This window comes from Poecile atricapillus, chromosome 4, assembly GCF_030490865.1.
Source record: "Poecile atricapillus isolate bPoeAtr1 chromosome 4, bPoeAtr1.hap1, whole genome shotgun sequence".
Classification (NCBI taxonomy): Eukaryota; Metazoa; Chordata; class Aves; order Passeriformes; family Paridae; genus Poecile; species Poecile atricapillus.
Genome location: NC_081252.1, coordinates 59717229 through 59729292, shown reverse-complemented (window position 1 = coordinate 59729292; position 12064 = coordinate 59717229). Strand labels below are relative to the sequence as shown.

Genomic DNA, 12064 nt, shown 5'->3' with positions numbered 1-12064 from the left:
GCATAATACATATCTCAGTGTAAAGCTGAGTAACTTTATTTATGATAAAGTGGGAAATCCATTTTTTAGATAATGTTGCAGAATAGCTCATATTTGTCCATTAGTTGTAGACCTAATGTCTTCATTAAATCACATTTTCAAAGAGCTGCATTGATCGCATTATATTCTCATCCTGTAAAAAGAGACAACACAAAACCAAAAATCATACTCCATTACAAATGTAGTTGGTGGATTTCATCTATACTGAAATGTGGTAGAACATTTTAGTTAATTGCAACATTTTTTTAGGCTTGTTTGGAGAAATGGTTAGCAGGAAAAGGTTGTTAATGGATCCATGCTTAAACAATTTTTTCTGTATATTAATGAAACCAAAACTACTCTGTGAAGAATACAATAGCATATTAAGAAAATCAGATCTGTAACATTTCTGAGGTTATCAGCTTATATTCAGGATAACAGAATACACCTAGACAATAAATACTCATGCAATAGTTGTAACAGTTGTGAATCTGTACATTTAATATCTAGTCCTGTGCACAGTACACAGGATCCTTTTTGCAGTCCTAGGGCTTCTGCTGCATAGTTAGGGATGACTAAGAAAAACAGTGTGCACCACTGCCTGAGCCAGAATCAGTCAGTTTGACAAGTATGACCACAACACTTCAGCTCCTCAATTCATATTTTCTGTGTGTTCACACTGAAAGGTGGTGACTGCTTCCAAATGCTACTTCTGCTTTCTGATTGCTTTGCATTAGGTAATTTTTTAACAAAATATTAATCTTTTGAATTCTGTGTTATACCAATGCATCACTCTCTGCTCCAGATTTTATCAGAAGGTAACTCAGCACAACAGTCAGCAAGAAGTATTTTTCTTTGTAAGCTTTACCTTTCAGTGTCTAGAAGAAAGGTACCAGCTACCTGCAGTAGCCCATATTTGTTGGTGTTTCTGGATCAACAGTTTCTAGCACAAAACAATACCAGAGTTTATTACACACTCATTTAGCATTTGCTAATCTCCCTCTCTTTAGTACTTTCTTCATAGATAATATAGCCACCTTTAATTTTAATAAATAAAAAGACTGAATTATAGATTATTTTTAGATTTTTCATGAGATGTGCATCAAAAACCCACTTCTTAGAAAGGTTATCTCAATAATATTCTCCACTACTGATAATGTACAGAAATCTCACATACTGTGAGATTTCTGTACATAAATCTTCTAGTAACACGTGTTCCATATCAATTTCCAGTTCAATTAGTCACTGTTCAGTTTAGTGGGTGATTTGCTTTGTAGAATATGACAAATCTGAGTAATTAGCTTAATTTATATTATGAAACATGCACAGTGGGGGTTTTTATCTTTGATTCTGTATGTCATCTGAAGTGTTGCTGCTGTAAAGAATAATCTGCATGCTATTTTGTACAATAAAATAACTTATGGAAGTAATGATATGTAATTTCAAAAATATACTATATAGGCTAATGCTTAAAAATCTTGTATAGCAAAGCTACTATATTAAATTACTGAAAGTCAAAATAAACTAGCTTTTTCCTTGCTGCATTGCTTTGAAACATCAAAAAACTACTGAATGTCACTGATGTAAGGTTAACAATTTGGTTTAACTTAAGTCACTTGTCATATAATTAGTACAAATGTTTTTGTATATACATTAGTGACTAAGCTCAGTAAATGTGCAAGCAAATAACATGCTCTGAAGCTGCAGATTGTTTTGACACTTCCTACCAATTTTATTATATACATAATATCATGAATGAAACTGTTAGCTTTCTAAAATCAACTCCATATTTCTGAGGTTGGCTGTTTCTTTACAGAAGACTTCCAATGCAACTCCCTTAGTCAAATGAGAAGAATCTTCACAAGAAAATACAGACTTGTCGTAATATTTAGAACATGATGAGTTTTAGTAGCTTTTTTCCACCATCTTAAAAAAAAGGCCAAAAAAATCCAGAAAAACCCCAGAATGCTTGCATTGGTATTCTTTGACAAGTGTATCTTTTTCATTTACCTCTTTCTCAGTACATTTTTCTGCACAAATTTTCATATTAGACTTGTTAGACAGTTCCTAACTCAAGACAAAGGGAGGAGTTAGTGCATATGAAGCACTGTCCATATGAAGCACAAACCTGGATGAATGAACTTTGGCAGATCTGACCTACCTTTAAGCCACTTTTTTGTAGGTTTGAAATGACTTCTTTGCTGTTTTCAGGATAGCCCAAACCATCAGCATTGTGCATGGAAAGAGTTACTCTTGCAGGAAACCTCTACCAGAAGCCTTTTTCTCGTTACCAGAAGGACCTATGTCACTCACCCTGACAGTCACCTATGCACCCTAGGTGCATGCCCTAGTCCTTTTTGTTCTTGGTAGTGCTGCTGTAGATATGAAGCAATGCCTGAGTCAGGCCATTTTCCACCAGCACCAAGCTGTGAAAGGAGGCAGGTCAGGAACTGGAAAGTGCCAAGATCTGGAGGTAGCCCCACTCCTGTTTCTCAAGACCTAGATCTGCTTTTTGGTAATTTATGTGACGCCAGACAAACAGCCACTACTTTCTGGGACTCAGTCTGGCATATCTAGGGCAGCATAGTCAGTTTCTCCTGTGGGAGCAGAGAGACTGCTGGAGTCTGGATGGCAGACTGACATTCAAACACATGTGGGGAAGGGAGGGAGGGAAATGAGGTCATATACATTCCCTGTCTTAACACAGAGAGAGGACAAGGAAGGACCATTCTACTCAGATCCTTCTACCCAGTGTCCAGAGAAGACTGTTCTCAAAGCCTGAATGCTTTATAATTCCCTACATAACTGTTTCAACACTTTTTGAATGGACAGGCTGTTCTTTGCAAAGGGACTGTGAATTAAGAGCCTTGAACCACCTGTCTACCTCAGGTTGTACAGTGCTGAGGGTATGTCCTGATGGGCCTCTTCCAACTCAGTATATTCTATGATTACATGAATCCTAACACCAAAACTCATTTCTAAAACCAAATCTTGATATAAACATGAATTACACATTTGAAGCAGAAGTCTTAAAAGGAGAACAGTTCTTAATTGGCAGAGAGACAAAAATTTAGGCAGCAAGACACTTTTTGTATCAAAAAGCCATAGCCACCATTGAATTTAAAAGCAAGGGAAGGTGAGGTTAGTATAGCATGATGACAATTGTAGCATTCTGTAGCATTCATTGTGTCTCCATCATGCTGCAGTTTAGAGGGCTTCTCCTCTCACGTGTATTCTGAGTACTTAGAACAGGTAAATAAATCTTCTAACAGACTTGAGAGACTGAATTGCACTGGATAAGGAGAACAGGCAATTCCTTACTAAAGGTATTAATTTTCTTTGTAAATTAATCACTCAGCCCATCACCATAATTGCTGTAATATGCAGATTAATGTGTCATTTAACTTCTGGAATGCTACAGATTTCTTCTGGGAAATGAATCTCATCTCTGTTTCAGATGATCACACAGTGCTAGCAGAGGAAATGCCTTTAGTTGGTATTGAACAAGACTGACAAGCTGGAATCATGGTCAGTGCAACTGAGCTGACAATGCTGACAGAAGAGACACATAACCAATGCCTGTTGCTAAGGATACACAGGACAGCCACAGTTAGCAGAGCTCTTGGCTGTCTTTTATCCCCCAAAGTCAGTGGATTAAAATCAAACAAAGTATCACTTACTAGGTGAATAGGTATAGAAGCAAAAAGTAGACTGCTTCTAGAGCATCTTTGAGCATCTAGAGATTTCCCTATTCCAAATAGTTAAAAAACTATCACACATTAAATGCATTTATCCTGATACTCTTGTAATCTTCTGCCTCTGTATTACTCTGTTCTTGATATAGAAAATAAGAATCAATAATCATGGGTTATATTGCTGGTCTCTATCAGCTCTGTATTAATCAGTCTGCTGGGCAAGGTATCAGAAGACCACTACTACAACTTTGTAAATTTGTCACTGTAACAGATAGTATCAGGCTTATTTGCCATATCAATTTACATAATGTAATCAGGCCTATCATATTCATTATGTCCAATATGATGCTTTACAATATAAAACAACCTTGATCTTGGGGTGTCCTGTGAGAACCAGGAGTTGGACTCAATGATCTCGGTGGGTACCTTCCAAGTGGAATATTATATTATATGATATTGTATTATATGATATTATATGATATATGATTCTGTGAACCTCTTACCATACCAAAGGCTAGTCATTCTTACTTTATCACATTTCTTTTTCTTGCAATTCTTAACTTTAAAATTGACAGGATTTTCTTAAATTTATGGAAATCCAACTTATCTTTCTTCATATCATCTATTGGTTTGAATACAAGCTGGTTTCTGAGGAGCAGAGGAGTGAAAACTGTCTGTAATTTCTGCTTCAGAAGTTCTCCATCCTGGCTCTAAAGGACCAGAGCTACTTCCAGCAGCTGAAACAAATTGACAGCCACTTGGGTATTTTAAAGGCTTGTGGCTGATAATCACTATCAGTTTACACCTTTGCCTTGAGAAAACTTGTCTGGTGTTCACTCTTGCCATCTTTGCGAACCTCTTGCACTCTCTTTTTACAAGGCTTCACTTTTTATAAACACATCACAACTCACTGAGAAACTCACCCATGGATGATTGGATGATCAGTTTTCAGGCAATATTATTATTGCCATGATTATATGCCAGTTGTGACAGAACTGTGTGCCCCAGCATGGGCAGAAGATATAAATAAGTATTTAGCTGAATGTTAAGAAAATTTTTTCTAACAAGTGCAATCCTTACACTATCAAAGAGAAAAAGAATATTGGAAAAGTTGTCTAATAAGCAACGACAGTTTGTATATAACAGCTCTTCTGCAGATTCAGGCCACAAATTTATTTACACTGTTTAGTGTTTCTGTGTAATGGTGCACATAGATTCTCTACCTTGGGAAAATGCTGTCTCTGGTATTAAGATCACCCTCACTGACACTGCAGAAATCTGTAAAGAGCTATGATAGAAACAGCCAACAGGTACATGTTCAGTACTTAACACTGAATACTTACTTTCTGGCAGCTCTCAATGAATTCATCTATGGTAACTACTCCATCTTTGTTCTTGTCCATTTTCTGTAGTAAAAAAAAAAAGGTATAGGAATAAGCTTTGGTAACAGGAGGGCTACATTGAGAAGCTGCAAGAAGCTTCCCCCATTTGCAGCAGATCCACTGCCATCTAGCTTCAGGACCTGCTGCTGGCCAAGGCTGAGCCCATCAGGAATGATGTCCCCTTGAACCCTTTGTTAGATTTTTCTCTGCCCTGCTCAGCTGGGGGCAGGAGGGGGTGAAAAAGAGGCTTTAGTGGGAGCCTGGCATCCAAACAGGGTTAACCCACTACAGTATGTTTCTCCTCCCAAATTCCTGTGTAAAACAAGTCCTTTTCATAATTCATTTCAGTTATATGTCAGCCTAGGAACAACCAGTCCAAAAGTCATAGTAAGTGGACTATGCTTGAAGAGCAGAGCTTGTTGTTGAAAAAACAGGGTGAAATGAGTAGATCTGGGAAACCTGGGATGGAACCAAAGAGAATAGTAAGGATTACAGAATTGGAAAGATATGTTATAACAATGAAAATCTTTCTCTACCTGCTCACAGAAGAGTCTTTTTGGCTTTTATGTTACTTAACCTACCTGGAAAAATGTTTCCACATGTTGTCTAGGAGCATCTTCTTTGAGAACAGGATAGGTGCATTTCCCCATCATATCATATATTGCTTTCATGATATCAAGCATTTCCTGAAGAGGGAAAAAAAATATGTTTCTGCAATGTAATGTGTATTGTAGACACTGCTTTAACTCAGAACATAAATATTTTTTAGGATTTGCATTTTAGAATAAAATTTTGGAATTTGCGTTTTTTTTTTTTTGACTGAACAGCTTCAAGAAGGAACTACTTAATTCCTAGAAATTCTAGCATTTGATTTCAGCTTTCAGAGATGTATGATTTCAGTTTTAGAATATTTATAATATATGCAATTTCATGTATTGTGGGAAGGCTCTCCCAATGTTTTATGAATAAAAATAAAAAGGAAAAGAAGTTCTGTAACAGCAAGTGAATGGTCAAAGCATATCAGCTTCTTACAGTTTATTTTCCCTAAAGAAAATAAAAACTCCCATGCACACACCTGCACTTATGCAGAGTCCTCTTTTTATATCAAAGTTTTTGAATTATATTGAGTGGCTTGTGAAAATTTCAATAATTATAAAAATAAGTCATCTGTAGTATGATAAGAAATTATTCTGTAGATTACTCTTTTATAATGACTGTGAAGTGTTTTCTAAAAGTGTAAGATTTTAAGTGTAATTTATGTATTTGCATAAATCTCAATTAAATAAAACCCTATATATTTTGATGAAAGCACTCATTTAGTCCCCTTTAAGTATGTGTTTGAATCCTTGCAGAATAAAAGAAGTAGGAATATTTCTTTATAAATTCTGTTTCAAGTACAAATTATGAGCTGTAGATTCATAAAATAAGTAACAATTATTTCCCACATAATTAATTCATTTTTGTCCACATGTCCTACCAATCTATTCTAGGGACTAGAATACCTAGACATAAGTTGAAGCCAAGTATTTCTGTACCTATTATGTTCAGAAACATAATTTCTGAAGAATTCTGAACTTTTACAATTTCTGTAAAGATTTTTCCCTTTTCAATGTTCACATATGGCTTTAAAATAAGACAATTACTTTAACATGTCTAATTTTATAATATCTGATGACTTGTTAAAGTGTTCAGTTTTGACAATGAAACCATTCTTCTGTGAATGCAGGACTTAGCTAACAACCTTTATTTTCAGTGACTACAATAAGAAGTAGACCTTACCTCTTTAGTTATGTATCCATCCTTATTTATATCATACAAATTGAAAGCCCAGTTCAGTTTCTCCTGTACTGTCCCTCGGAGTAAAATTGAGAGACCCATAACAAAATCCTAAATAGACAAAAGGTCTTGGTCAGTTTGGAAATGAGCAGTTTTTCTCAAACACTCAGAAATCCAGAATAATGCATTTGACAGAGGAATGAAAAGATGTGTTGATTGAAGTTTTTTTTGCTTCACTGTGAGTCCCAATGATTGCTGGATTAAAAATCTAGGCACTGTTTGCTACATTCCCAATTAATAAGTAAATTGAATAATTTTCTATAAAGTAAGCCATAATTTTCCGTTAGTGGTTGTATCCTCTGAAAAGCCTAATGTCTCACATAAGCAGTTCCCATTGAAGTGAATACCAGGAAAAAGCCATCCTATGGTTTAATGGTCCAAGAAAAGCCTAAGTGGTAGTTAGATTAATCTAAGCACAGGAGACCAATTTGGAGAGAATGATGCACTAAGGAACATTAAATTCTTGTTAAATCTGTACCTTGTTAAAGTGGAATATGTAGTTCCCAGATCTCTTAGGTAAATCTGCTGCAATCAAAATTTCAAACTTCAAGTATGATACTGCACATCTCAGTTTTTATTATTTTTATTGGAAGCATGATAAGGAATAATAAATATATAACATGTCCATGTACCATCTTAATGTTCTTGTGATGCACCAATGCTCTATTGCTACAGAGCTATTCCACAGAAATGAATCAGAAGGCTTTTGAGATTATTTATATGTAGCACCTGGTTATAGATTTTTGTTTCACAATAAATACCCTTTTAACAGGACAAAGCTCATTTACATTTAGTGAGCATCTTCCAGACTGGAGAAAATATCAACTCCCATCACCTCTCTTCTGTATTTCTTAGCATGTTAATATTTTGTAGACAATAGCTTTTTTCCCCCCAGCCATTTCTTCCACTTCTTTTTTATCTGATAAACATATGAACCCATAAATATGTGAAATTGCCTTCCTAATAGGTTGAGCAGAATATGGCAAGTGTGTATATTTAAATGTGCCTTTCTACATCACTGGCAATGACATGCAGGAAGTCTTACAGTAACATTAAAGTAGAAACAATAAAAGCCGAAATATTTCTTATTTGCACCAGCAAGCTTTTGCATTTTGTCTAATGCAGGAACAATGGAAAAGACTACATTGAGGTTAGACATAAATTTAAAAGGCCTGGTGTACCACAAAGTTAAATAAATATACCTGATACACTGAAGTATAGACAAATATCATGGACCCAGGTGGTCTAGTAGGCACAGAAAGCTCTTCTGACAGCTTCAGTCTTTTTAACAATTCAATTGGCATGCTCTGGGTTTTCTTAGTCTGTCACAAATTTCTGTCTTATTGGTATATGTGCCCTTTGGGGTAAACGGATACATGAATCTGAAAGAATTTTGCTCATCTTGTCTACATCTCAACGACTAATTGAGGGTCACAGGGTTAGATCTCCAAACAGTTCTTTAACAATGTACTATTAAACATTAAAATGTTCAAGAAATTCAGAACAGATTTGATCATATTACAGCATTAGCAATTAACCTTTTTAATTCAGTACCATGTTTTCAAATCTCTTCTGCAGTTTTACATTCTTGATGTAGCTTCTCCTTAAGTCCTTTGTCAAGGTCCCCACTTGCATTATTTAATTAGATTATACGTAAGAAAAAGAAATTGTGAATTTCTTCTTATTTTGGCACAGCAACTTTTTTTTTTAGTTTATTTTATATAAAACACATTCATTTGTCATTTCTAGTTCAACTCTCTTTGCTCCTTTCTGTGATGCACCACCTGTGTTAGCTGGCTTCCTGGAATCATTTCTACCCCCATTTCCAAGGCTACTATTCTATCATTGGTTTTAAAAATAAGAGCCTCATCTTTATGTTGTTTCTTATGGAATTGGGTGTTCTTAAAAAGCAGAGACAACTCAAAAACCTTCTGGGTATGTGCTTTAAATGTTGCAGCAGTGAGTCATCTCCTTCCATACTGCATCAACATGTTTTGGGATCACACATAGTTCAGGTGCATTGCCTTTGTCTGAGTGTTGTGTAGGAGTCATTTCAGGAACAATAGAAAAGATTTATTGTAATAAGAAGCTGTGATGAGCTGGATAAAGACCAGCTAGGATGGGATGTCTTTTCTACATACTTACTTTCAAGCAACTGAAAAACACAGTAATAGAATCATACAGAAATAGAATATCCGATTCAATGGATATAGGCCAAATCCACAGGGTATTCTGGGCTAGAGCCTTGAACAGGAAAATGCTCTGCATGGTGGAAGGCAATGTGTGTGTCAGGAGCAGTGTAAGCATTCTAGCTGTTAAGCTAATAACCCAGTGCAGAAAGCCACAGTGAAACAGCAGTGCACAGGGAAGCAGCTAAACTCAGGGAGCAGCTGCCCATCTTTATGCATGTGACCAAGAATTCAGTGATGCACAAATCAGGCACACCATTTAGCAAAGAGCATGAATACAAGTCCCCATTACAGTATTAGAGCACCCAGATGCCTTTTTCCATCCTGCTTTAGACATCTTACTTCTAGGGAGAGAGGAATTCTAGTTTTAGAGCCTGTTTATTTTTTACAAAAATTTCACCATACTCAGAAACATACATCCTCTGAGGATGGTGTCATTGCCTACTGGGAGAGATGGTCCTGCTCACATGAGCACCTAATGGGGAGAGGTGCACCTGATCCAGGGTGACAAAGGAGCCTAAAACAGGAAGTCTGGGCTGAGAGACAACTCTAGGTTGGGTCTTTCTTCAGTTTGTGAGAGTGAAGTTAGAAACGCCAAAGTCTAACTTGGTACTTGCCTTTACTCCTTTCCACCGCTTCCTGTTTGTAACTTGCCAGTTTCCTGCAGAGCATGCTAACACCTGTTAAGATCTCCTTCTGTGCCTAATTTTGATTCTTCAAGAAAGGGCGATGTCTCACTGAAGGGTTGCAAAATGCAGCATCATTGTACCTGTGCCAGAGTCTCTGTGTACTTGGAGCCTGCTGACATTTCTGTTCTGCGCTACAGGTGTAGAGAATGTCTGGTTGTGATCTGGGATGAACTTGTATTTGTGGGGTTTTTTTCAGCAGTGATTAATTATCTCCTAGCAAGGTTGTTGATGACTTTCTGATTGCTTTATCTCGCAGTAAGTCTTTGGGGATAATTAGTTCATTAATAAATTAATTAACAAGCTTATTATTGTGCTGTCTCAAATCCATAGGAAAGCTTAAAATTATTCCACCTGGTCATGTGTTCCTTTATGTCTTTTTCAAGGCCAGAAGTAGGTGGGCAGGAACCTTAATCCATTTTTAAATTTAGATTTTAGGATTTTGAAAAGGAGTCAAGTGATGTCACAGAAGTGGTGGAGCCCTAGTGTATGTAAAACAAAGGTCACAGAAGAGGAACTGCTCCTAAAAGAAAATGCATTTCTTTGTAGCTGCTTTAAATCAGATGGTGCTAAAATGTTTATGAAATCACCACTGTACTAAAAAACAATGAGCTCATTTCCTACTTGACTTGTAAGAACCAACAAACCTTTTTGTGTTGAACCCACAGAATCATGCTTGTGAACCTCATGAAATTCAATGTGCAAGTATCAAGTACTAAGTCCTGCACCTAGATCAGGGCAATCTCAAGCCAAAATACAGGCTGGGCAGAGAATACATTTAGAGCAGCCCTGAGGAAAAGGACTTGGGTATATTGGTTGATGACAAACTAAACATGAACCAGCAATGTGTGTTTGCAGCCCAGAAAGCCAACCATGACCCAGGCTGCATCAAAAGAAATGTGACCAGCAGGTCAAGGAAGGTGATTCTGTCCCTCTTCTCTGCTCTGGTCGGACCCCACCTGGAATACTGCATCCAGCTCAGGGGCCAAAGGACATGGACCTGCTGGAACAAGTCCAGATGACTTGAGCCCCTCTGCTATGAGGACAGGCTGAGAGAGTTTGGTTTGTTCAGCCTGGAGAAGACTCCAGGGAGACCTTAGAGCACCTCCCATTGCCTAAAGAGGCCCTACAAGAGAGCTGGGGAGGGACTCTGCACAAGGACATGCAGGGACAGGACAAGGGGGAATGGCTTTGAACTGACAGAGAGTAGATTTAAATTAGCTGTTAGGAAGAAATTCTTCACTTTGAGAGTGGGGAGGCACCATAACAGGTTGCCCAGAGAAGCCATGAATGCTCTATTCCTGTAAGTGTTTAAGGTCATGTTGAGTGGGGCTTCGAGCAACCTGGTCTCATGGGAGGCATCCCTGCCCATGTCACGGGGGTTGGAACAAGATGATCTTCAAGGTCCCTTCCAATCCAAGGCATTTTATGTTTCTAGGACTCATTTAACTGCTGCCTCCATAATACTGCCTTGGACACTACTTTTATTATGAGTGAAATATGAATTCGTGTTTGATCTTAGAATTGTACTCCTCTATGGAAGTAAGTTAGCATGCTTACTAATTTATTAACCAATATATATAAGTTTGGTTTTGATTAAATATGACAGAAATCTTTAAACATCTCCATTGTGTTTGGGCAACAGCATTGTGAGAATTTGTGGAATTACTGAATGACTTTCAGCAAGGTTACATTAAGAATAATATAAATCAACATCTACAAGAAATGAAGGATACTGACTTGGATATTTGCATGTGTGTGCTATGAGCTTTACCTTTGACAATATATCTAAAGTTAATTAGCCTCCATTATTATAACTGTGTAAATAGCTTTGAGACCAGATCTTCATTTTGGCTCAGTGACAATATACAAGCAAATTAAAACCTTGCTCTTATATCTGTCTCTGTCTACTGGACAAAGAACTTCACTAACATGCCCAAAGAGCCTCCAATAGCTGGGTCACTGGATCTTCAGAAACCCTGTCATATTAAAGCAAAACTAGTTCAGAAAACTAATGAAATTAGCTAGTCTCAAAATTAATACAAACATGGCATGAGATAAGTTCAAGCACTTAATAGTATAAGTTTGGTTTTTATGCTACATATCCTTAACTTAGAGATTCTGGCTCATACCAAAGAGCATATGTATTTTGGGATGACAAAACTCTAAGGACACAGCAATCTCACCAAGCAATCTTACCAAGAAATGTCGCTTGAGGTGTGCATTTAAGTTGTGCTCAGGTCTAACATTTCATTGTT

General features: G+C 37.0%; 1 protein-coding gene across 5 annotated transcripts in view; it reads right to left on the bottom strand.

Moving 5' to 3' along the window:
• Positions 1-6: 6 nt before the first annotated feature.
• KCNIP4 (potassium voltage-gated channel interacting protein 4) overlaps positions 7-12064 on the bottom strand; it is a 286019-nt gene continuing 273961 nt past the window's right edge. For all 5 annotated transcript variants that reach the window (XM_058837895.1, XM_058837894.1, XM_058837892.1 and 2 more), the window contains 4 exons: positions 6875-6982; positions 5677-5781; positions 5057-5119; positions 7-172 (listed from right to left, as the gene is read on the bottom strand). In XM_058837895.1, the coding sequence (XP_058693878.1) occupies positions 125-172; positions 5057-5119; positions 5677-5781; positions 6875-6982 (324 nt within the window). In that variant the 3' untranslated portion in view covers positions 7-124. The remainder of the gene's footprint in view (positions 173-5056; positions 5120-5676; positions 5782-6874; positions 6983-12064) is intronic.